General features: G+C 41.9%; 1 protein-coding gene across 2 annotated transcripts in view; it reads right to left on the bottom strand.

The window, feature by feature from the left end:
* DGKA (diacylglycerol kinase alpha) overlaps positions 1-27,353 on the bottom strand; it is a 275,733-nt gene that overhangs the window by 84,335 nt on the left and 164,045 nt on the right. Inside the window, exons 5-8 of one of the 2 annotated variants that reach the window (XM_040341070.1) lie at positions 16,995-17,099; positions 14,263-14,353; positions 14,053-14,120; positions 10,356-10,497 (exon numbers count right to left, since the gene is read on the bottom strand). In XM_040341070.1, coding sequence (XP_040197004.1) covers positions 10,356-10,497; positions 14,053-14,120; positions 14,263-14,353; positions 16,995-17,036 — 343 coding nt within the window. In that variant the 5' untranslated portion in view covers positions 17,037-17,099. The remainder of the gene's footprint in view (positions 1-10,355; positions 10,498-14,052; positions 14,121-14,262; positions 14,354-16,994; positions 17,100-27,353) is intronic. The other variant, XM_040341071.1, reaches the window with a different exon arrangement.

Here is a 27,353-nt window from a genome sequence, read left to right as displayed (position 1 = left end):
TCCCACACATAACTTACATACTATTGATATTAGGCTGACTGGTCTTTAGTTTCCTGGTAAACATCTTAATCCCTTTTTTTTAAATTGATACCACAGTTGCTCTACTCCAAAAATGTGTTATAGTAGCTTGGATATAACTGAGCTAAGTTCCCCAAGGACTCACAGGTGTAGGCCATATGGGACTGGTGATTTGTTTACATTACGTTTCTCTAGTCTCTTTTGTACCTGGTTTTTAGTCAACCACAGAGGTACCTTTGTTGAAACCTCATGCATATTAATAAATTGTGGATCAGCCGCCTGCTTCTGCCCACTCTCCCGAACCCCCCCCCCCCAGATGCCACTGTGAAACAGCACTAACAGACCTCCAGCCATAATGGACTTGCATTAATACAGCTTTCATTTGTGTTCAGTGTGTAAACAAAGGCAGAAAGCTGCAGTAAGTCACCACAAAGGCAGCATACAACTTACATAAATTAACCAATAAATGTCTCCTAATGGTCCATTGCAGAGTTAAAGTAACATTCTTCAGCAGCTTTGCTGGAAAAATATTACTTACTGGCTATATCACAAAAAAAAAAAAAACATTTTCTGTGCATTTACTATAAGCAGCTCTAATACAGGATGGGAATCCACTATTTGAGTTGAACTTGCATCACTGGCCCTGTATCTGAACTGACACTATCCATCAAATGAGCTCCTGTAAAGCCTATTCGCTGTCAATCCCTCTTTGTTTCCTCAGCTGGAAAATGGTTTCCTCTTAATAAATTGACTGCTGCAGCCAAGTGGAATAGAACAAGATCAAGAGAGCTACTGTAGAGCATTTTATAAATATAAAAATACACATAAATTCTATTTCTAGTGACCGCCTGTTCTATTAGAAACCTTACTGCACAGCTGCTGGGATATCAGGACAAGCCATCTGAAAATTGCAATACTTTAAATTAGTTTCAGTAGGCTATAAGGCTTAAAGAGGAAGCAAACTTCCATCTTTAAATTTTACCAGCATATAATAAGGCTTAGCTATAGATAGTGTAAATATCTCCTAAACGTGTCATTTAGGAGATATTTACGGTATATGCAGCCAGTGAAATCACTGGCGCACACGCTCTGAAGGAACAGCCACGTGACGTTTCTTCAGAGCCCTGTGCCATGACCGCTGGCTCTCACAAGAGTGATGTCATCGCGGCTCCAGACAGTCACAGAGCCGGAGTCCACGAACCGGGAAGGAAGACCGGGTGAAGATGACCGCCATCTCCAGCGATGACATTACATCGCTGGAAGGCTTAGTTTTGAAGTAAGTTTCACATAATCTGCTAGTTTGCGATGAATACTAGCACATTATGTCTTTGTCTTGCAGGTAAGATGAAAAAAGTGCAGTGGTTTACAACCGCTTTAAAGTGGAGCTCCATCCAAAAGGGAAAGCTCTACTCGTCTGCCTCCCCTCCGCTGCTACATTTGGCACCTTTTGGGGGGGGGGGGGAGCGGGTACCTGGTTTTGAAGCTTCTAAACGCAAACGCGGCTAAACAAGGCATGTAATGTCACGTACACACGACCCTTTTTCGGGTTCTAAAAAATGAAGTTTTTAAGGGTCTAGAAAAAACCAGATCATTAAAACGGCCTTGCCTACACACGATCGTGGGAAAAAAATGCTCTAGCAAAGCGCGGTGACATACAACACGTACAACGGCACTATAAAGGGGGAGTTCCATTCGGATGGTGCCACCCTTGGGGCTGCTTTAGCTGATTTTGTGTTAGTAAAAGACGATTCGCGCTTTTCTGTCTGTTATAGCGTGATGAATGTGCTTACTCCATTACGAACGCTAGTTTTACCAGAATGAGCGCTCTCATCCCATAACTTGCTTCTGAGCATGCGCGGATTTTTCCCCTATGGGGGGGATCGGAAGAACACGGACCGTCTGTCCTTGTTCACCCGATCCGCCAGACGGATGGAAAGGTAGGTTTTTCCTCCGTCACACTTTGGCGGAGCGGGTCGGATGTCAGCGGGCATGTGACCGCTGACATACGCGGCTCCATAGAGGAGCACAGAGCGCCCGTTCAGGTCCGCAAAAAAAACTGTCAGGCGGACCTGAACGGGTCGCCAGTGTGAAAGAGCCCTAACAAGGTAGTGATGGGGTAATATAATATTTATTGTTTTTCTGAGACAATAACCATACATGGCAAAGCCATCCATATTAGTTCTAAAGTGCCCCTGGAAATAACTTGAAAATGTTAGCAAGCCTGCTGTTACACTGGGAAAAAAGGAAATTACTGTATCCATTCTCTCTACGGCTCCTGCTGTGTTGTCATTCCTGCAAGCTGCACTAAAAAAAGTAGAGAAAATAAAACAGGAGCAAAAGCCAAGTTATGGCTTCTAGAGTCCAGATTACTTGTTTCATTTTCCCACAGAACAAGAGAGAAACAATGGGCAACAATTCTGTTTTTTTTTTTCTTAAAGGCCCCAAGTTTATGGCAATTTTTACTCATTCCATCCCTTTCTTGCCTTCATCCAAATGCTACAGACATGAATTTGATAGTGTAGATTTTCAAAGTATTATAAAAACTGCAGAATCATGACAATAATGTATGTTAATGTTTTATGTAGTAAAGTGTTGTATTGTGTGATCAATCAGGCAAAGCACAAAACAGCCTAAGGCCTCATTTACACATGTAAGTGGGGCTGTTTGCGATCAGCTGTTGCCGACCCAGCAGGGGTTTCCTGTGAATAGCTGCAGGGGGGAAATCCCACTGAAATCAATGGGAGGCTGACAGCTCCAGCAGCTGTTCATGGCTGAACGCAGGTAGTCCCCCATGCAGTAATTACCTGCAAATGATCAGACCTGGACACAGATCGTCTGCGTCCTGGGCCAATCATCTGTAAGATCATCTGTTTGATTTGCTCCTGTCTAATTTGGTCCTAGTATTTTTATTTACGTATTCATGTGAGATAAGGATCTTGAATTGTAAGCTCTTTTAGGGCAGGAAATGGTGTGAATGTGTAAAGCACTGCATAAACTGACGTTGTCATATAAATACCTATATAAAAAAAATATTAATAGTCCATACAAAGGCAGACCTGTGATGTCACTGATATTTCATAGTAAGGTATTTTTCTCCAGTCAATCTATACTCTGAAGCCTCGTACACACGGCCGAGGAACTCGACGTGCCAAACACATCGAGTTCCTCGGCCAGTTCAGCACTGAAGCCGCCGAGGAGCTCGGCGGGACGAGAGCTCCCATAGAACAACGAGGAAATAGAGAACATGTTCTCTATTTCCTCGTCGAGCTCCTCGTCGGCTTCCTCGGCTGAAAGTGTACACACGACCAGTTTCCTCGGCAGAATTCAGCCAGAAACTCGGTCGGAAGCTGAATTCTGCCGAGGAAACTGGTCGTGTGTACGGGGCCAGACTCCTGCTGCGTTTTTCAATACACAAATTATATGTCCAATGCTATCTATACATGAAAATACACTCACTGGTCACTTTATAAGGTACACCTGTTCACTTGCCTGGTAACACATGTTGCTAATCAGCCAATTACATGGCAGCAACTCAATGCATTTAGGCATCTAGACGTGATGAAGAAAACTTGCTGACATTCAAACTGAGCATTTAACGTGGCATGGCGTGAACGTGGCATGGTTGTTGGTGCCAGATGGGCTGGTCAGAGTATTTCAAAAACTGCCAATCTATTTTCACACACAATTATCTTTACAGAGAATGGTCCAGAAAAGAGAAAATATCCAGTGAGCTGCAGTTGTGTGGACAAAAATGCCTTTCTGATGTCAGGGGAGAATGAGCAGACTGGATTGAGATAATAGAAAGGCAACAGTAAAGCAAACAACCACTCATTACAACCAAGTTATGCAGAATACAATCTATGAAGAGCACAATACATCAAGCCTTGAAGTAGATGGGCTACAACAACAGAATACCACAGCGGGTGGCACTCCTGTCAGCTAAGCACAGGAAACTGAGGCTACAATTCGCACAGGCTCACCAAAATTGTACAATAGAAGATTGGAAAAATGTTGCCTGGTCTGATGAGTGCCGATTTCAGTTGCAACATTCATGGTAGGGTCAGAATTTGACATAAAAAATATGAAAGCATGGATCCCTCCTGCCTTGTATCAACCGTTCAGACTGCCCTGGTGTTCTTCACCGCGCCCTACACTACTCCACCGGCTATGGGAACGCTTGACTATCTCTGTCTACTGGGACTCTATTCTCACTTATATAACCAAAGTCGCTAAGATCAAGCTACCCAAGAATCCTCTACTATGTCTCTTTGGATGTGAACTACCAGCCTCCTCACCCTCATCGATGTCTGCATCTAACCTCACCCAATGAGCTCATTTATGTTTGCTGGCAGGTCACAGAGCAATAAGGAACAACTGGATTACTACTTCTTCACCATGCCTCTCGGCCGTGAAAAAAAAAACTTTACTGTCACTGTTCAACCGGGGAAAACTCGATACCATCATATCGAACTTTAAACTTTATCGATCTTCTTTACCAGATGGATAAAATTCATGGAGTGTACATTCACACAGGAAGAACTCGCAACAAATATGCGCCCTTTCCATAACTCTGATTGGTACTTGAAACGCGATCTGACCAATTCCTTAGGAAAGCTCAAATTACCAGATGAAAACTCGCCCACCCTAAATCCCTGAGTTCTCAGGGGTCTCCTGGCCCCCTAAGACCTTCATACTCTTCACAGGTCACTTGACTATAACTCAGCTGCTTGTATCCCTCTGAGTCCATCACTGGGTTGCACTATGTTAGGCCTCCACTCCTGAGGGTACCACACTATACTATCATTTGTATCATTTGTTACTCTTCACAGGTATGATACTATGCCAGTTTATTACACATGGGTAAAATTACTTTCCTTCCCACATGCCTTTCCTTTTATTTCTTATTTTCTCTCTCCCCCCTCCTCCCTCTTCCCACCTTTAACCCTGTTAGGGTCCCTATATCTGATAAACGCCTGCATCGCAACTCAGGTTTACAACTTTGGGTCCTCTGACCCCGTACCATGTATCTGTTCTTTATATTTTGTTACTTGGAAAACCTAATATTAAAAACAAAACTAAAAAAAAAAACAGTTCAGGCTGGTGGTTGTCGTGTAATGGAGTGGGAGATATTTTCTTGGCACACTTTGGGTCCCTTAGTACCAATTGAGCATCATTTAAACACCACGGACTACCTGAATATTGTTGCTGACCATGTCCTTCCCTTTATGACTACAGTGTACCCATCTTCTGAGGGCGACTACCAGCAGGATAATGCACCATGTCACAAAGCTCTAATCATCTCACCACTGGTTTCTTGAACATGACAATGAGTTCAATGTACTCTGATGGCCTCCACAGTCACCAGATCTCATTTGAATAGAGCACCTTTTGGATGGGGTGGAACGAGGATATAGCATAATGGATGTGCAGCCAACAAATCTGCAGCAAATTAGTGATGCTATCATGTCAACATGGACCAAAATCTCTAAGGAATGTTTCCAACACCTTGTTGAATCTATGACACAAATAATTAAGGCAGTTCTGAAGGCAAAAGCGGGTACTAGCAAGGTGTACCTAATAAAGTGGCCGATGAGTGTATATTATCCATATACTAAGCAATAGGTCATATACTGGAGTGAACAGAAACATGCATTACCAGATTACCCTGCAGGCTTATGTGAAGAGCATACTAACAGCTACTGTAATGTTAAAGGATTTTGAACTGCAGAGTAGTAACTAATAATATATGTTTTGTGTGCATTAAATGTCAAAATGATCAGTGTCTTTAATGTGTGGCAGTTAATTTGCATACGGTACATATACGATTTGAAATATATGATTGCTTTACACACAACTGAAATTGACCATAAACCATTTGCAAAAGAAATATATGATTGCTTTACCAATTTTATATTATATCTTTTGATGATAAAAGGCAACACCATCTAAGCAGATATAGGGCTTGAGTCAATGGGTTTTGGGCTTGTGTCGATGGGCAAATGCAGCCTTTTCCAGGCGAATTCCACTTGCATATTAGATCAATTTGAGACATTTCAGAAATCATTTAGGACTTATTCACATGGGCACTGTGGACTATACAGATTGAATTGGTCATTTGCTTATACAGCTTGAGTCTCCAGGCACTGCATGCAGGCAGCCTATGTAACTCTAAGGCCTCGTACACACGACTGAGGAACTCGTCGGAAAAGACACATCGTTTTCCTCGACGAGTTCCTTGTTAGGCTTGTCAAGGAACTCGACAAGCTTGCTTTGCGTACACACTGTCAAGACAAAATCTCCTCGTTTTCAAACGCGGTGACGTACAACACATACAATGGCAGGGGAAGTTCGATTCCACTGGTACAACCCTTGGGGCTGCTTTTGTTAATCTCATGTTACTGCGTGTCAAGTAAATGTTTGGTCGGAGACGATTTGCACTTTTCAGTCTGTTACAGCGTGAAAAATGTGTTATCTCCATTACAAACGCTACTTTTACTCCCGTCTCATACTTAATTCTGAGCATGCAAGGGTTTCTTAGCATACACACGCTCGAGTTTCTCGTCGAAAACCAGACCGACGAGGAACACGACGAGGAAATTGAGACTCCCGACGATGAAAAAGAGAACTTGTTCTCTTTTTTCCTCGTCGAGTTCCTCGACAGTTTCCTCGATGAAAAACGTACACACGACCGGTTCCCTCGGCAAAAAAGCTCTCCCACCAAGTTTCTTGATGGATTCTGTTGAGTTTCTCGGTCGTGTGTACGAGGCCTCAGGGGATGCTGTATGGACACACCTGCTTGCCCCAACTTGACAAATGTGCAGGAGTGGGTGAGCTTCTTTTAACTAATCAGAATATATCTATCTGAGCATTTTACATGATACAGCACTCTGTACATCCTGATCACTTTGCCACAATTAGTATAATAACACTAAGTACAGTAATTACCAATGCATCTGGTAGCAGTATTTTTGGTGAAGAATGCAACATTTAATGAAGGCTATTGTACAATCATTGTGCAGACACTGAAAATGCTGATGTTACCAAGTTAGATTGCTTTTTTATTATCAGTTATTAAAGTCAAACAAGCTAAATGTATCTAATCTTAAACCTGCTCCCACCTCAATTTTAAATTCCATACTAACTAGCCTGTGTAGAGCATGGGTGCTCAACCTGTGACCCTCTAGCTGTTGCAGAACTACAAGTCCCATTATGCTTCTTCCTTTGGGAGTCATGCTTGTAACTAGCAGCTTTGAAATGCCTCATTGGACCTGTAGTTCTGCAACAGATGGAGGGCCACAGTTTGGAGACCCCTGCTGTAGAGCAAAGAGGTATGTACTTACCTATTTTCAAGGCACTCCAGTCTGATCACATGATCGGCTCCCAGCACTGGTTTTAGGGGAGAGGAAGGACAGCCGACAATAGATGCCCCATAGTAAGCCCATGGGTAATGTCACCGTCCAGGCATCGCAGCCATTGTTGCTGTCCTCTCCTCTCCCCTAAAGCCAGCACTGGGAGCTGATCACATGACCGGACTGGAGCAGCCTTAGAATAGGTAAGTATAAGACATTTTTCCTGTACAGCAGTGGTCTCCAAACTGTGGCCCTTTGCTTGCTTTTATCCAGCCCTTGGGGCATTATTTCACTCACTGTCAGCAACATTAAGGCATAGTTCCTGCCATTGACACTGAAAATGAACACTATTCCTCCCACTTACACACCACTGAAGGGGCACTATTTCTCCAAATGACACCAACAACGGGACACGATTTTTCTCCCAAATACCAAAGTTGGGACACTGTTTACTTCCAGCGACATTTTCCATTCCCTATGGCCCCCCTAAAGTTTGCAGAACAGTAAATTGGCTCTTTGTTTAGAAAGTTTGGAGACAGGCGAGTAAGTATAAGACTAAAGCTGGTCATAGATGGAGTAATTTTCTTTCCTGCAATCCTTCTCATGGAGCTATTGTGCTCTCCCAGCGGAGCGAACCTTCTTAGCCGGGGGAACACACAGGGAACATTGCTAGTGGCTATAGCCACTGGCAATAATCGCATGAAAAAAAAAAAGTTGATTGAGCCTAGATTTGAACCATCTTTGACCAGCTTTAGAATGTTCGTGAGAGCAGGTTTAAAGTGGAATTCCACCCAAAAGTGGAACTTTCGCTCGTTGTACTCCTCCCCTCTCCGGTGCCACATTTGGCACCTTTCGGGGGGAGGGGGGACAGGATACCTGTCTTTCACAGGTATCCTCCTGTTCCAACTTTCGAGAGCCTCAGCCGCGGGTATTGACATCACCGCCCGGGCTCTCTCCTCCTCCCCCGGCCACTGGGCCAGTAGGAGAGAGGAGCGGAGCCTCGCGCATGTGCAGTAGGGTTCCTGGCGTGAAGCTGTAAGGCTACACTGCCGGGTTCCCTTACTCGCAATGGAGGCGGCATGCACCCAACAGCTGATGGAAACATCAGCTGCGGTGCCGACATCGCCGGACTCCAGAAGAGGTAAGTTTCCGATTATTAAAAGTCTGCAGTATGTGCAGCTGCTGGCTTTTAATTTTTGCAGCAACGGGCGGACCTCCACTTTAAGATTATATAGCTTTAGCCCAGACTTCCACTTTAACTTTTACACAATTTGACTAACAAAATGCACTATGAAATGTAACCACTCTTGAGAAAGTCACAGAGCCAGTCTAAGAATTGTTTTTTTTTTTTTTTTTTAGAAGATGATGTCCTCCACATGTATTTCTCATTCTTGTGAAGTAGAAGTTCAAAGAGAAAAAGCACCAATGACATCACTGAATGTGCGGAGAAGCAGATGTTGGTTATAAGCACCATGGTGCTGGAAGATACTGCATGCATGCAGGACCAATATTTTACAAGATTGTACTCCACAGTAAACAAAATAACATAAAGCAGTATTAAACCCCAAAACTAAAAACTTAGCAATCATTAAATCTGGTGGCTGCTTTCATTTTCTGGCTTCTTTTACTTTCACCTGATGATCTGACCAGTAACACACTTCCTGTCTTATGGTCTCTTCACTCATAGCAGCAGACACCTTTGGACAGCTGCTTTCTCAGTTGGGGGGAGGGTGGTGTTCGGTTAGCAAATTAAAGCGATTGTAAATGATCACCTTGTAAAATATCCCCTTCCATTTAAAATTTAAAATAAAAGACAAAACATTTGTGTATAGATTAAAAAAAATATTTTAAATACTTCCCCCCCCCCCCTTTTTTATAATTGATCACATTCCTTTTGTTCTCGGGTGCATAAAAGCCGAGGGAGGAGATACAGAAGCACACAAGCTTCCCTGTGAAAGATTACTGCGGAGTGTGCCCGCTGCACAGCGGGGGTGCTGACGCATGTGGTCGGTGATCGCGATGACCGCCGCCCACGTGTGATCGAGGGTAAGAGAGGCAGAACAGGGACGTGTGTGTAAACACACACATTCCAGTTCTGTGAGGAGAGGAGAGATTGTGAGTTCCTACCAGCTAGGAACCACAATCTCTCATCTCCTATAGTCAGTCCCCTCCCCCCACAGTTAGAACATACACTAGGGAACACAATTAACCCCCTGATCGCCCCCTAGTGCTAACCCCTTGCCTGCCAGTGACATTTACACAGTAATCAGTGCATTTTTATAGCATTGATCGCTGTATAATTGTCAATGGTCCCAAAAATGTGTCAAAAGTGTCTGATATGTCCGCCATAATGTTGCAGTCCCGATTAAAAAAAAATCTATCCCCTATTTTGTCTACTCTATAACTTTTCCGCAAATCAATCAATGTACGCTTTTTGAGATTTTTATTACCAAAAATATGTAGAAGAATACATATCGGCCTAAACTGAGGAAAATTTTGCTTTTTTATAAAAAAACTGGGGCTACTTATTATAGCAAAAAGTACATATTGTGTTTTTTTCAAAATTGACGCTCTTTTTTTTGTTTATAGCGCAAAAAAAATAATAACCAAAGAGAATATCAAATACCACCAAAAGAAAGCTCTATTTGTGGGGAAAAAAAGGACGTCAATTTTGTTTGGGTACAGCGTTGGAGAGTGGTGGACTCAACTTCTGATGGTGGGGTGGCTCTTGACATCTAATGTAAAGGGGAGGGGAAGCGAAAATCTAATCTTACAGATGCAACTGGCACTTTTGAGGGCAATCATAATGCTGATGCGGCCCACGATGAGATTGAGTTTGACACCCCTGACCTAGATAAAGCGAAAAAAAAAAAAAGCCTAAAAAGGGATAATGAATATAGCCACTACCTAGGAATTGGTAAGCTGCAATATAATATAGTTTTGATTTTGGGTTTAATATCACTTTAATTCCTTGATTTTAAAGCTCACCCTTTGCACCATCTGTCTGATCTTCTGTCACATTGGGTGCGGCCTGAAATGACATGAAGAGGCGTTTGCAGATATCAGGAGAAATGTCTTCTGCATCCAGGTAGGTTCTCAAGAAGCGCTGAAATCCCTCATAATCTATTGACTGGAAAAGAAAAGAAAAAAGTGAAAGTTAAACACATTTCCTTCCAGACAAGTCAGAAAATCCATCATACTGGCACCTCAAGGGTAAAACAAAGTAGTCAATATGTTCCACTGCCAAGCATTAAAATCTACATTCTTATCCATTTCCCCTTCTCTGAAACCAGTAGGGAGCCACTCTGGATTTGTGGTTTTATTAAAACCACCAGATAAAAAAAGGCGCATTAGAGATTTTATGCTAATCCTACAGGCCGCCTGAAAAATAGCACTGCACAACTAAGGCTCTTTTATCACTCCTAACCCAACTAATTGCGATCACAGCCCTGCAGCAAATTACATTTAATACGTGCTGCAAAAGAAAAGCATACGGCACTCTGATTTCTAAGACGACCCATGCTTTTCCTGGCTTTAAAGTTGAAAAGATTTAATTGTCTGAATTCTATATCTGAAAGGAATACAACTATATATACAATAGAAGAATAAAATTCTAATACAACGTAAATGCTTTCTTATGATATCCATCACATCAATCCCCGAATACAGCGTGTGCTATATTATATAATAACTACAACAATTGTAATATATATTTATTTCTTACATGTATTTATACAGCGCCAACACTTTTCACGGCACTTTACATATCACACAATGACATCACTCCCTGCTCACAGAGCTTACAATCTTAGGGGTTCCCTGGAGAGTGCAAAATCTGGTGCAGCTCTTAACAGAAACGAATCAGCTGCCAGGTTTTATTGTCAAAGTTTCATTTGAAAAGTTGAAGTTAGAAGCTGATTGGCTACCATGCACAACTGCACCAGATTTTGCACGCTCCATTTTTAGTAAATCAACCTCTTAGGTCCCTATCTTACATGTATACATTACACATACTAGTGCCAAATAAGCATAAGCCAATTAAATGCTTGCCGACCGTTGCCTGTACTTATATGTTGGCAGAATGGTACGGCTGCGTAAAACAACGTACATGCTTTGGAATTGCCGCTTGCTCCGTGATCGTGCCTGCGGGACCCGCGGACTCGATGTCTGCCGGTGTCCCGCGATCATGTTACGGAGCTGAAGAACGGGGAGATGCATATGTAAACAAGGAATTTCCCTGTTCTGCCTTGTGACAGGACAGTGATCTACTGCTCACTGTGATCGGGAGCAGTGATCGCGGCCATGTCTTTTGTAGCCCAGCCCCCACACAGTTAGAATCACTCCCTAGGACACACTTAACCCTTTCCTCGCCCCTTAGTGGTTAACCTTTTCCCTGCCAGTGTCATTTACACAGTAATCAGTAAATTTTTATATCGCTGTATAAAGGACAATGGTCCCAAAATAGCGTCAAAAGTGTCCGATGCGTCTGCCATAATGTTGCAGTCGCGATAAAAAAAAAAAAAAAAACGCAGATCGCCACCATTACTAGTAAAAAAAAAAAAATATTACTAAAAATGCCATAAAACTATCCCCTATTTTGTTGACGCTATAAACTTGCGAAAACCAATCAATATACACTTTTTGCGATTTTTGTTTACCAAAAATATGTAGAATAATATATATCAGCCTAAACTGAGAAAGAAATTGAAATTCTTTTTTTATATATTTTTGGGGGATATTTATTATAGCAAAAAGTTAAAAATATTGCTTTTTGTTTCAAAATTGGCGCTCTTTTATTGTTTATAGTACAAAAATAAAAACCGCAGAGGTGATCAAATACCACCAAAAGAAAGCTCTATTTGTGGGGAAAAAAAGACGGCGCTGCGTCAGTTAAAGCCGCGCAGTGTCGAATCGCAAAAAATGGCCTGGTCATTGAGCAGCCAAATCCTCCGGGGCTGAACCTGCCAGGATGTCTCTGTAGTGTGGGCGGAAACCTGTCGGAAACCCCGCAAGCACAGGGAGAACATGCAAACTCCATGTAGGTATCCTAGTTGGGATTATAACCAAGAACCCCTGTGCCAAAAGTGCTAACCACTAAGCTACTGTGCTGCCCTTATATATGCCATATTTGAAAACAGAAGTGCAAAATATCTTGAATATTTGAATTTTTCTGTATTTTATGTATAAACAAGCCTCAATCGTGGGCCTTATTATGTGAATAACAAGGTTTTTTAAATAAGGGGGTTGTTTGCAATTGCCCTGAGACTGGAGGAAGACGGGGTATTAAACACACCAACAAGTTACATCACACCTGGCATTTTCTAATGCAGGTTGGAAAATGTGTAAGCTGAATATATATATATGTTACGCTATAATTAGCAACAGACACTTCCTCCAGTTTGTGTAGCTCACATCATTCCTATCTTTCTTAAAATCTATTAGCCTTTCTCGGCCCGAGCAAATACTAAGTCAGCGTGTCCACATGACATTTAAAAAGTCATATATGATTTGCGGACATTTCTGGACTTATCATACCTACATAGACACATTCACCAGCACTTTATAATCATTATGAACATAAAAGTTTTGTGTGGTAGGACTATACGTCCCATTTTGTATCAATCCTACACCCTGTGCTCTTAGATTTGTATAGATCTACAGAATATGTAGCTATGAAAATAAGAATGTTACTCTGTCTTCCTATATTACAGATAATTTCAGAGAATGTAATGAATACATATAGGAACATACATCTGGGTAACCTTTCCATATAGGTTTAGGCTGGATTTACACCTATGCATTTTTTGTGCTTTTTGCAGATTTGCACTACAGTCCATTTACTATGGTTTCCTATGGAACATGTTCTGTAGTGCAAATCTGCAAAATGCAAAAAGCACTAAAAAGCCTAATTGGCTTCTGTCTAAATTGGCCCTAGTAAATGAATGTGAGTTAGGGACCTTAGATTGTAAGCTCCTTGATGGTAGGGACCGATGTGAATGTACAATGTACATGTAAAGCGCTGCGTACATTGACGGCGCTATACAAAGTACCTAAATAATAATAAATGATAATAATGAAAATCAGGTGGCTCTTGATAAATATACAAAGTCATAAGAAATAAGAATATCTTAGTACTGATTGTCCCAAGCAAACATTGGAATTAAAACTGCTAAGGAATGTAATAATTTGGGGATACAAATAATCAATGTACAGTAAAACCTTGGTTTGAGAGTAACTTGGTTTGAGAGTGTTTTGCAAGACAAGCAAAATGTTCTAATACATTTTTGCCTTGATATACAAGCGATGTCTTGATATAAGAGTAGCGTCCTGTCACAACGGAGTATAAAAAAAGAAGAGAGGAGCCTCCAAGTGTAGCAATATGGTTACATGTAATGAAGGTACAACATTTAGCAACTTATTGCTACACTTAGAGGTGCCTCTCTTTTCTTTTATACCCTGTAAAATAAATGCTTTAATATACAAGTGCTTTGGATTACAAGCATGTTTCTGGAACAAATTATGCTCGCAAACCAAGGTTTTACTGCAAAGAATCCTAGCAATTGCAATGTGCAAGCAATGACGGTAGCTGCAGAGAAGGCTTTATATTTCTACAGATTTGTACATACATCAATTTCTATTAAAATGGATATTAAAAAAAGAGATGGAAAGGTTTTAAATATCTCACCTCTTCAGACAGGTGGGGTCCATCTCCATAAAACTCCTGCAGAACATCTTGAACCTTTTTGGTACTATCTAAAAACAAAATAGCATTTGATTTCAACATGTGTGTTTCGGGTATAATTTGTTTGCAGTCTTCTTGCAGGAAACCTCAGGATGACAAGACACTGATGATGCAGGTCTATGCTGACGAAGGAGAGAAGAGATGTTTACTCACAATCAATGTACTTCTGCAGCTGGGTGAACTCCTCTGGGCTCAGGATTGCCCACTCCTTATTCTCCTCGCTCATTCTGGCTCTGCGACAGCCCTGCGGCAACACAGCAAAACGCGGTGAGACGGATGATCCAAAGCAAAAGGAAGGGTAGAGGGAAAGAGATAAAGAGAGAGGGTAGAGGCTGCTTGTGGATGAATGGGGTTGTGTGATTATGGCTCAAACGTTGGATTACATATTAGCTGATCTAACACATTTCTGCCCCGAGTTTTCCAGAGCCACTGTCCTGCTGTAATAATGAGACAGATTGAGTGGCAGGGTGACAGAAAAGAGACAGAGAGGGGGAGGCAAGAAGGGGGAGAGCCGATACACACACTGGATGGGGAAAGATGTGCTGCACCAACTGCACCGCCGCCTGGGTGATAGAAAATTGGCAATAAATGCTACCGAAGAAAAGAAATGTCAAGTGAAATAAAAGAAAGGGTCAGGAACAGAAAGTGCATAGAAGTAGGAGCAATCCCGCAAGCAGTAGTGATGAAATGCAGAATCATACAGAACTCAGAGGAGGGGATGGAATGACAGAGTAAAGATATGTCAGAACAAGAGATCAGATGGAAAAAGCCTTGAACTGAGACAGATTAATGATTTAAGAGTTCTCCCTTCAGTGCAAAGCACAGTCAGCTAACAGCTTTCTAATTTGCAGCAGGAACGAAAAATCTAAAAGGGCACTCTAATATGCATTTTACAACATACACTACATGTAACGCCTGCCGTAATCTCATCAACATGTACTAAGCAACAGGATGTCACATCTACATCGTCTGCCAGACACAGTGATATCTATAAGCAAAAAAAAAGAGGTTCCCCAGATATCAGTAATATACGTCTCCGCCAGCAGTGGCAGTCATTTGTCACAGTACAAGCACTAATTCTACAGTGATGGAGTCAGCGAGAATTCGATTCATCATCACACATGGCTGTCTCTTGTAATCATCATTTGCAAATATGCTAAAATTATCTGACATAAAATAATTGGGTGATTTACTCATGCTGTTCCAAACGCTCTACGCCTCTTTTGCTCCCAGTAGCTGGAAATGCCACCTTTCGCTATCATTCCCATATTCAACAAAAAGTAGGTATTTTACTTCTTCTAAATGTGGGAAATATAAAATATTTGTTCTACAAATTAACCCTCAACAATCAAAAAAAAAAAAAAAAAAAAAGAAGCCTCTTAGAAGTCTACATCTGTACACTGATCAAGCCTTGGAATTTTTTTGTTTTTTTTAGGGGAGGGGGAGGAAATGTATGCTTTGAATTATCCTGAAATTTAAAGGTGGAGACCCCTAGGCCCAGATTCTTAGAGGAGATACAACGGCGTATCTCCAGATACGACAGCGTATCTCCAGATACGCCGTCGTATCTCTGCGTCCGGCCGGTCGTATCTATGCGCCTGATTCTAAGGCCGCGTACACACGGTCGAACATGTCCGCGGAAACTGGTCCGCGGACCAGTTTCCGCGGACATGTCCGACCGTCTGTACGGCCTAGCGGACAGGTTTCCAGCGGACAAAATTTTCTTAGCAAGCTAAGAAACTTGTCCGCTGGAAACATGTCCGTCGCACATGTCCGATGGTTAGTACACCTAATCGGACATGTCCGCTGGTTATGACGTGTAACCAGCGTCCCGAAATCCCGCGCATGCGTCGAATTGATTGGACGCATGCGTGGAAGCATTGCACTTCCGTGTTTGAGAACGTCGGTGTCTTCTACGTCACCGCGTTCTCTGTCCGCGAGGATTTTGGTCTGATGGTGTGTACACACATCAGACCAAAAGCTCCCAGGAGACATGTCCGATGAAAACGGTCGGCGGACTGTTTTCATCAGACATGTCTCCTCGTGTGTACGGGGCCTTAGAATCAGTTACGCATAGATATCTGTTAGATCCGACAGGCGTAAGTCTCTTACGCCGTCGGATCGTAACTGCATTTTTACGCTGGCCGCCAGGTGGCGCTTCCGTCGAATTCCGCGTCGAGTATGCAAAATTAGGTAGATACGCGAATTCCTGAACGTACGCCCGGCCGACGCAGTAAAGTTACGCCGCTTACGTTAGGCTTTTCCCGGCGTATAGTTACCCCTGCTATATGGTGGCATAAGTGCGGCGTAACAATGTTAAGTATGGCAGTCGTTCCCGCGTCAAAATTTGAAAAAGTTACGTCGTTTGCGTAAGTCGTCCGTGAATGGGGCTGGACGTCATTTACGTTCACGTCAAAACCAATGACGTCCTTGCGGCATACTTTGGAGCAATGCACACTGGGAAATTCCACGGACGGCGCATACACCGTTTGGGAAAAACGTCAATCACGTTGGGTCACAGTACATTTACATAAAACACGCCCCCCTGATCCAAGTTTGAATTAAGCGGGCTTACGCCGGCCGATTTACGCTACGCCGCCGCAACTTACGGAGCAAGTGCTTTGAGAATACAGCACTTGCCCGTCTAAGTTGCGGTGGCGTAACGTAAATCTGATACGTTACGCCGCCGTAGAGATACGCCGCTGGACGAGAATCTGGCCCCTACTGTACAATCTGTTATATTGAAAAATGTATAAATAAAAAGATAATATACAAAGTGTAAAAAAATTATAAAAAAAAAAAAAGCCTTGGAAGAATGTAAAGTGGAAGTATAGCCAAAAAAAGTTTATAGTTTTGGATAGAGTAGGGAAGGGTTGATAAATAACCTGTCTAGTTATTTTTTGCTGCCCATGTTCTGTTGAGTACATTTCTCTGCTTTTTTTCCTGTCTTGGAGGTGCAATATCTCTACAAAGTGTCTGTAGAAGAGTGCCTGTTAAAAAAAAAAAAAAAAAAAAGATTAAAGCGGAGTTCCACCCTAAAAATAAACAGCTTGCCTTTAATTTAAAAATAAATAAAAATTACAGTTTTTTTTTTTTTACTCACTTCCATCTGGCTTTTACTAGGCAGATGTCATAATCTGACTAGTTCCTGGTCCTAGGTGGTTCAACTTCCTGTCCTAAGACCCCATTGCCTCCTGGGAAATGATGACACTCATTTCCCAAGAGTCTCTGGGCATTACTGTGCCTAAAAATCGCCCAGCATGCACCTCTCCCTGAAAACCAGGAAGAAAAAGCAACTGGGCTTCACATGCCCACACATATGATGGATACAGTCACAACATGAGCTGGAGGATATAAGGCAAGTGTTTGCAATGATTTCTGGAACGATTGGGGAGCTATTAATATGTTTTAGGGACTATTTAAAGCGGGGGTTCACCCTTAGAGGGCACTTTTCCCCCTTCGCTTCCTGCTCGTTATTACTAGGGGAATCGGCAATTTATTTTAAAATATGTGCAGTACTTACCCGTTTACGAGACGCATCCTCTCCGTCGCTTCCGGGTATGGGCTTCGGGAATGGGCGGTCCTTCTTGATTGACAGGTTTCCGAGAGGCTTCCGACGGTCGCATCCATCGCGTCACGATTTTCCGAAAGAAGCCGAACGTCGGTGCGCAGGCGCAGTATAGAGCCGCACCGACGTTCGGCTTCTTTCGGCTACGAGTGACGCGATGGATGCGACCGTCGGAAGCCTCTCGGAAGAATGTCAATCAAGAAGGAACGCCCGCTCCCGAAGACCCATACCCGGAAGCGACGGAAGAAGATACAGCTCGAAAACGGGTAAGTACTGCACCTATTTTAATATAAATAGCCGATTCCCCTAGACCGAACGAGCAGGAAGCTAAGGGGAGATTTTTTTTTTTTTTTTAAATGGGTGAACTCCCGCTTTAATGTAATTCATTTTAGCTTGCAAAAAAAAAAATTATGCCCGGAACCCCGCTTTAATACTCACTTCTTGTTCTGGCGACTTCTCTAAAGCCTCATACACACAATCATATTTCCATCAGACAAATCCGTGGATTTTTGTGCGAAGGGCGTTGGCCGTGAACTTGTTCTGCATACAGACGGCAGAACTTTTTTAGCCAACATACACCAAACTACGTGTTTTTTTCAGCTCTTTAGTGCCACCCTTTGGGCAACTTCTACTAATGTTGTCTTATGGTTAGCATTGGTTCGGAGCATGAGTGTTTGTACTGTGGATTTTATTCCGACGAACTTGTGTACACATGATCGGATAATCCAACAGCACACATTTATTATCGGAAAATTTAAGAGTATGCTATCCCACATTTGTTGTCAGAAATTCCACCAACAATTGTCTGATGGAGCGTACAAACGGTCGGATCATTCGGGAAAAAAAAACTGCCATTACACAGTTGTTGTTGGAAAATCCGATCGTGTGTACAAGGCTTTAAGCTGGCCATGCATGGATCGAAATTTGGCCAGTCCAGCAATTTTAATTAATGTATGGGCATGCTGCTTAAACTGGTGTACAACCAGCCTGTCCGTTTTTTCCTGAATGATCAGTGTCGCTGGCTAAAGCCGGCAGTACTGATCATTGTATTCTGATGTAGAGCTGCACGATTAATCATTAAGAATCAAAATTGCGATCATTTCCCTTTCCCGATCTTCAAAACAGCATGTCACGATTCTTTCTAACAAGTGCAGAGTTCTCACAGCTGGAAAAACAAAATCCAGGCAGCCTGCCAAGTTTTATTACAACAAGCAAATAAGTAAAAACAAATTATCTTTTTGTTCTTTTATCAAAGGACTCCAGCGTGTAGATAAGGGAAGTTTAACCATTTAAAGACCAAACCGTTTGACATTTGTTGCTTACAAGGAAAAAACATTATTTTCTGCTAGAAAATTACTTGGAGCATCCAAACATGATATATTTTTTTTTGCAGAGACCCTAGAGAATAAAATGGTGGTTGTTGCAATATTTTATGGCACACCATATTTGCACAGCAGTTTTTCAAATGCAATTTAAAAAAAAATACACTTTAATTAATAAAAAAAAAAAAAATTAAACAGTAAAATTAGCCCAATTTTTTTTGTATAATGTGAAAGAAGATTTTACACCGCGAGAATCGTGATCTTTATTCTAAGCAAAATAATTGTGATTCTCATTTTAGTCAGAATTGTGCAGCTCTATTCTGATGGCTCCCCACATTTAGAATAAAATGGCTCAGCGGGAAGGATTCCCTCATCCGCATTAAATGCGTGGATGGATGAATCATGTATGGTCAACTTTACATTTTGGATTTAATGCCACTTTTCTCTGGAACAAATAGGGTGAATCTCCCCAGCAGAAACAAAGACAACAACTAAATTTAACAGGTTTGTAAACCTTGCTACTCTATTCAAAAAATAAATACATGTGTTGGCTATACATACACTTTAGGCCTCATGCTTATGGCAATATAGGGGCACAGCAAGCAGAGCCTGTATAATGACATCCTCGGAACTCGCTGCTTGCCACATACAGCCACACATTGAGACGCATTAGAAGTGGAAGCTGTGTGCAGTTGTGTCCCGGGGGTTATATAAAGCAGAAGAATGCACACTGACGTGTACTCCAAACAGAGAACTCCTTTGGGACTGGAGAATTTAAATATGCCTCAAAAGCCTCCTAAATGGGGCTTCCTTCCCACACCCATGGCAGCCGGTTGCTTTAGTGGTTAACTGTGAATCCAAGAAATGTAAATAAGCATTATAAATTATTAATGGCAACACAAAACAGATATACAGAATATCAAAAAAAATTTTTTAAAAAAAAAGTAAAAATATATAAATGAACAATGAAATTAATTGTGTGTTTACACTACAAAAAGGGGTCTTTGCCATAATGCAATTAATATGGTTGATTATATCAGGGCTATTATAATGTATTCTTTAACAAGCGTTATACCTTTGGCACTATTGCTGAGATAAGAGGATTGTCACCAAGATTGGCCATAAAAATGGATCCAATTCTCTATATGTCACTTTGGTGAAGGCTAGACCATTTAGGGCTACCTTAAGAGGAGACAACAAGTACTCTCTTATGCCTCGTACACACGACCATTTTTCTCGGCAGGAAAAAAAAGAAAGTTTTTCCCGACGTGATTCCTCTCCAGCCTGACTTGCATACACACGTTCATGCAATACTTGCATACTTGATTCTAAGCATGCGCATTTTTTTTCCCCTCGGAAAAGCATACACGCGACCGTTTTTCGCGAGACTTTGGCCCCATACACACGATAGAATCCATCCGCTGAAAAATCCCAGCGAATGGGTTTCAGCGGATAGATCCTATGGTGTGTACACTCCAGCGGATCTGTTTCCGCGGATATTTATCCCCTGGGATGGATTTCCAGCGGATAAATATTTGATGACATGCTGTCAAATCTATCCGCTGGAATCCATCCTAACGGATGGATCCGCTGGTCTGTACAGACTCACCGGATCCATCCGTCCGAAGGGATCCCCCGCATGCGTCGTAATGATTCGACGCATGCGTGGAATTCCTTATATGACAGCGTCGCGCACGTCGCCGCGTCATAATCGCGGCGACGGCGCGACACGTCATCGCCAGAGGATTTCGGCGCGGATTTCCATGCGATGGTGAGTACACTCCATCGCATGGAAATCCGCCGAAATCCTCGAGAGGATTTATCCGTGGAAACGGTCCGCTGGACCGCATCCGCGGATAAATCCTCCCGTGTGTATGGGGCCTTAGTCCCGGCACTGTTTACCATGACTTCCAGTTTGATAAAACTGTTCCCACCAGAACCGTGGGCGGTTATCAAGTGACCAAGGGAGGAGGTGTAGATAGAGAAGAGAAGGGGTCCAAGAACAGAGCCTTGGGGGGCCCCACAAAAAGAGGCAATGTAGAGGAGGAGTCAGCTAGGTCTTGCTTGTTTATAGCTATAAATGAGATCAGACTGATATGTGTGCGGACAGCTTACTAGAATAGAAATGGAATTAATATAATGGCCGATGGCCTTTCTAAATCCTTTTACATTATGTTACTACAAAAAAGCTCTCATTTTAAACATGTTTAAAACAATTCTGAATATTACTGCAAGAGAAAGCTCTACTGCTAACCACAGCTGCCATTTCTAGGAAGTATAAGCTCGTCTTGTAGGGGTTGATTTAGTAAATGCAAATAGACTGTTCACTTTGCAATGGAAGTTGCACTTTGCAAGAGACTTTCCCCCAGAGGTGAAGATGATTGAGGTGAAGTTATGCCGACTTCCATCATCCAATCATGTGCAAGCAAAACATTTCTTTTTTTCTTGCAAGTAATTAGGTATACTTTGCAAAGTGAATATTTAACAAGCTCTCTGCAAAATTCCCTTCCAAAGCAAACAGACTATTTGCCTTTAGTATATCAACCCCATACAGTACGTGTTCTAGTCTTTTTGATAGCATCTAAGCAACCTACGGTATAAGGCGATAAAATCAGGAAGTTTCAAAAGTTTCCACTTCAGAAAAATATGGCCGCTTCTTGCTTGTCTTATGTAATGAAAACCCCTTTTTCTGCTTGGAATACAATATCTCACAATGCAAGCCAAACCAAAAAACGTGTTATTGATGATTAATGAAGAAGCTGGCAGCAGGTCCTATTCTTGCAGATCACAGTAACAAATAGCAGAGAATATGCCATTTATGCAATAATAAACAAAGCAAATAAATGAAAAAGGCCTCAGCTTTTCCAATCAATTATAATTAGGGTGACTACAGATTTAGGCCCCTTTCACACGGACGGACCGTTCAGGTCCACCTGTCAGTTTTGACGGCGGACCTGAACGGCCGCTCCATGCAGTCCTATGGAGCGTCGGATGTCAGCGGAGACATGTCCGCTGACATCCGACCCGATCCGCCAAAATCAGATGGATGGCTATACGTCCCCATCCATCCGTAGCGACAAAGTCTACCTGTGTGGAAGAGGGCTTAACCATTCTACGTTGTAAGGAAGAAGTCCAATATAAAGAAATACTTTTACTTAGTAGTTATTGAAAAGCTGATTCAAATGACCCTATCACCTAGTTACATGCATTTAAAATGTCAGGACCTGCAAAAGACGAGGCTTTATACTCATCTGTCCCACTCCCTGATCCTCTGCTCTTTTCTCTCATGCTACACTGTACCCAAACAATTTTTTTATAATTTTGTTCCCACAAATAGAGCTTTCTTTTGGTGGTATTTGATCACCTCTGCCATTTTTATTTTTTGCGCAACAACTAAAAAAAGACCGATTTTTTTAAAAAAAATTAAGTTTTTATTTTTTTTCTGTTAATTTTTTTTGTAAATAAGATATGGCGGCACTGATGGGCACCGATGAGGCGGCACTGATGGTACTGATAGGCGACACTGATAGGTGGCACTGATGGGCACCGATAGGCGGCGCTGGTATGCGGCACTGATGGGCACTCATAGGCGGCACTGATGGGTACTTATGGGTGGCACAGATGGGCACTGATAGGTGGGCACTGGGCATGGATGGGCACTGAGAGACACTGAGGGGTGGCACTGATGGCATTGCTGGGCATCACTTGTTCATCCCATATTGTGCCAGTCAGTGCCCATTTGTGGGTACGGATTGGCATCTATTCTAATTTTTAAATTGTTTTTTTTTATTTCCCCCCCTTCCCTGGTGGTCCTGGCAGATTCCCTGGTGGTCCAGTGTGGGCATCCGAGGGGGGGCTGTGCTGATAAACAATTAGCGTGAACCCCCCCTGTCAGGAGAGTCGCCGATCAGCTCTCCTCTACTCACGTCTATCAGACACGAGTGAGGATAAGCCGATCAACGGCTCTTGCGGTTTACATCGTGATTGGACACGGCTGATCACGTAGTAAAGAGCCTCCGCCAGAGACTCTTTACCGAGATCGGAGATGCAGGGTGTCAGACTGGGCGGGTGCCCGCCGGCATGTTATCCTGCAGGACGTCAATAGACATCCAATTAGGATTACACAATCACTTCCCGGACGTCAATTTACTATTGACCGGTCGGGAAGTGGTTAAACAAACATTGTCCCTTCTATTTCTTTTTTTTTTTTTTTCTTTTTCTTTCACTTCAGACTCCACCTCATAGAGTGTGCATTATATGCTCATGTTCTGCGCACCAGCCCATTGCATCTCTATGTTGGTTTTGCATCATAAGTGTCGCTTCCTCTTGTGTGAAAATTTTTATTTTTCTTCGTTTTTTTTTTTTTTATTATATATATGAATATATATTATTGTTATTTATTAAATGTCACTCCTCATATTTCAGAGGCACAAAAGGATTACAATTTTATTTTATCCCCCCCTTATCCCCCCTATCTCACCTTAAACAATCTCCTATATCTCTAGTTCTTTCAAATTTTCTTCTAGTGTATCTTTTAAGCATCTACCCTTAATTTTTCTGCATAACTCCACGATTTCTTGAAAGTCCTCCATTTATCCCATTTCGTGATTTGTAAGATGTTGTTACCCTCTATGCCCCATGGGTCCATCTTGATCTTTTTCCCCGTGATCTCTTCCACACAGGCCAAGATTTTTTCCCAATACCTCTTAACCTTGGTACATCCCCACCAAAGGTGTGCCATATTTCCTGGTGATCTACATCCCCTCCAACACTCTCCTGTCTGATCTTCTTTGAATTTTTTTAGCTTATCCGGGGTCATGTACCATCCGGATATGCATTTAAAACACATCTCCGCCGTACGACTATCTACCGCAGAGGAGTGTGTCAAAGCCAACATTTTATCTATTGTGCCCTTATCCCGTTGTGTTCCCAATTCCCTTTCCCATTTTTTAATGAATGGAGGTATATTCTGCTCATCCATCTTCAATAGAATTCTATATAGCTTTGAAGTAGTTCCTTTTGCTCTTTCCATGAAGCATATTTTTTCTAGATCTGTTAACTGGTCTCCCGCTCTCAGTGGGCCTGGTAGATCCTGGATAAAATGTTTAAGCTGCTGGTACCTCCATTCATTAATTTCCATTAAATTCTTTTTAGCTTTTAACTCGGGTAGTGTTATTATGTGGCCCTCCCTTATTATATCCCTTAGTTGTGCCGTGTCCTGTTTGATCCAATTCCCCCCGACTTGTGTTTTACCTGGTGCAAAATAATCATTATTTTTCAGTGCTATAAAAGGTGAATTATATTCCTTCTCAATTTTTTTGTAGACATTATCCCATATTTTAAGTGCATTTTTTGTTATTTCATGTGCGTTTTTATCTAGTGTTCTAAATTGGGGAGGATTCCATATTATCTTGTCCAGCCTCGTCTGTGCTAACTCATTTTCTAGACTAACCCACCTTTTTTCTTTGTTGGCTCTGGCCCACTCCACCACCCTTGTCATTACCACTGCGTCGTAATATCCTTTGACGTCCGGTACCGCTAAGCCCCCCTTTTTTTTTGGTTGTTTTAGGGTCTGGAGTGATATCCTATGTTTCTTATTTCTCCATATGTAATTCATAATTATTTTTTTTAGAGCGGAAAATAGTGTTCTCGGGAGGGCTATGGGGATCATCTGAAATTTATATAATATTTTAGGTAAGATAACCATTTTGCAATAATTGATTCGTCCTATCCATGATATTGCTCTATTTTCCACTCTTTTTGTTTCTGTCTTAATTTCATTTAATAGGGGAATGAAATTTATCTTATACATTTTTTTTATAGAGTTTGCTAACAGTATCCCTAGATATTTGAGTTCTTTAACCCAGGCGAACTGGTACTTCACTTTCAAGAATTGCTCTTCCAATTTACTTATATTTATACTCATAATCTCCGTTTTGGTGAGGTTTATTTTGAAGTTCGAAATTTCCCCGTAATCTCTACATAGATTTAATAGGTTTGAGATTGATGTTTTGGGTTTGTCCAAATAGAAGAGGATGTCGTCTGCGAAGGCAGAAAGTTTGTATTCCTCCTCTCCTATTTTAACCCCTTTTATTTCTTTGCAGTTACGTATCCTGGCCAGCAACGGCTCCAAAGAGAGCACAAACAGGAGTGGTGACAGAGGGCACCCCTGCCTTGTACCATTTTTCATTGAGAAAGTTTGAGATAGACTACCATTTATCTTTATTTTGGCAGTGGGAGACAAATAAAGGGCTGCAATCCAGTCTATCATTCTCTGTCCAAACCCCATGCCTCTCAGAGTCAGCAGCATAAGTCCCCAGTCTACTCTGTCAAACGCTTTTTCTGCGTCAATCGACAGAAGTAAACCTGGGGACCCTACTGCCTTCATTCTCTGGAGCAACAAGAGTGTTTTTACTCCATTGTCTCTACCCTCTCTACCCTGAACAAAGCCCGTTTGGTCCGGGTGTACCAGTTTTGTCATTTCCTGTCTAACTCTTCCGGCCAATACCTTTGCGTACAATTTTATATCAGTGTTCAGCAGAGATATCGGCCGGTACCCTGAACAGCTTCCTGTGTCTTTACCTTCCTTTGGAATAACGGTGATGGTTGCCTCTGATGCTTCTTTACTTAATTTATACTCTCTTCCAAGGCCATTAAAGTACTGGCATAGTTTTGGGAGAAGGATCTCCTTGTATTTTTTATAATACATCACTGTGAAGCCGTCCGGGCCCGGGCTTTTTCCAGTTTCTGAACTTGTTAATGCTAGTTTAATTTCATTTTCTGTGATAGGCCTATCCATCCCTTCTGCCTCCGTTTGATCTATTTTTGATATTCCTGCTTCTTTTAAAAATGTTGTAATCTTGTTTTCTTTCTCCCCTTTTTGCCAGTTCTTTTGTTCTACTGAATATAGTTTTTCATAGTATATTCTGAATGTTTCTGCAATATCTTTTGTTGTATGTAAGACCTTACCTTTTTCGTTTTTAATTTTGTCTATATAATTCCTAGATTTCTTTTTTTGTACCATCCGAGCAAGATGTTTGCTTGTTTTATTTCCCCACCTGTATCTTTCCCTTGCTATTGAGTTAAATTCCCTTTTTGTATCTTGATCTAAGAGTTCTTTAAGCTCATTTCGCTTGTTTACTAAGTTTAAATATAAGTCTTGTTGCTTTCCCATTTTCTTATGTTTTTGTTCAAGATTAAAGATCTCCCCTATAAGTTTTTCCCTTGTACTACTCTCTTCTTTCTTCTTCCTTGCTCCTTCAGAGATCAGGACCCCTCTTATCACCGCCTTATGGGCGTCCCATAGTGTTGCTTTAGAGATTCCATCTATCTCATTTGTTTTAAAGTACTCTTCTAAATCTTTTTTAACCCTCAGGAAACTTTTCTCTTTGATTATTAGCTCCTCATTAAGTCTCCAGTTTTGATAGGGCTTTTGATTCCCTGAGATATTTATGGATATACTAATGGGGGCATGATCTGAAATCGTCATGGTTTCTATTCTTGTCTCGACCACCATTTCCAACATTCTATGGTCCACCAGTATGTGGTCGATCCGAGAATAACTACCATGGACCGGGGAAAAAAACGTGTAATCTCGTTGGCCTGGGTTAAAGATCCTCCATGTATCCACTAATTGATTTCTATACAGACTTTCCTTAACCTTTTTTAGTAGTATGTCTTGGGTATCTGATGTCTGATGAGTTTTATCTACTTTCGGGTCCATACAAAAGTTTAAGTCACCTCCTAATAATAACTTTCCCCTCCTAAAATCTTTTAATTTCCCTAATATTCCCAACAGGTATTTCATCGGGGAGGTATTCGGAGCATATATATTTACAAGAGTGTATTCCTCCTCCTCCAGTTTTCCCCTTAAAAAGAGGAATCTCCCTTCCGGGTCTGTCATTCTATCTGTTAGAACAAACCGTGTCCCCTTCGCTATTCCAATTGCTATCCCTCTAGCTCTTTTTGAGATGGTATCTCCATAGTACCATCTGGGAAAGTCGGGGGAGTATATCTTTATGTTTGACCCCAATGTAAGATGGGTTTCTTGTAAGAAGGCAATGTCTGTCCTATACCTTTTCAACTCCTTTAATATCTTATGTCTCTTAGTAGGACTATTAAGGCCTTTAACGTTATAGGACAAACATTTAATCACTGGCATCCTTGTTTTCCTTTCTTCGAATTATGCTCTCTTCTGATTGTTTTGGTGAGATAGGGTTTCTTCCCTCCCTCTCCAACCCATCCCTCCCTCCTTCCCATCTCCTCCCCCCTCCCTCCCTCCCCCCCTATTTGGCCTATTAAAGGCCTCTGAACCATCTTCCATGTCTTGGTCCAGATCGCTCTGGGTGGGGGTC

This window comes from Rana temporaria, chromosome 2 (genome assembly GCF_905171775.1).
Source record: "Rana temporaria chromosome 2, aRanTem1.1, whole genome shotgun sequence".
NCBI lineage: Eukaryota > Metazoa > Chordata > Amphibia > Anura > Ranidae > Rana > Rana temporaria.
This window is presented reverse-complemented; position numbering and strand designations above follow the sequence as displayed.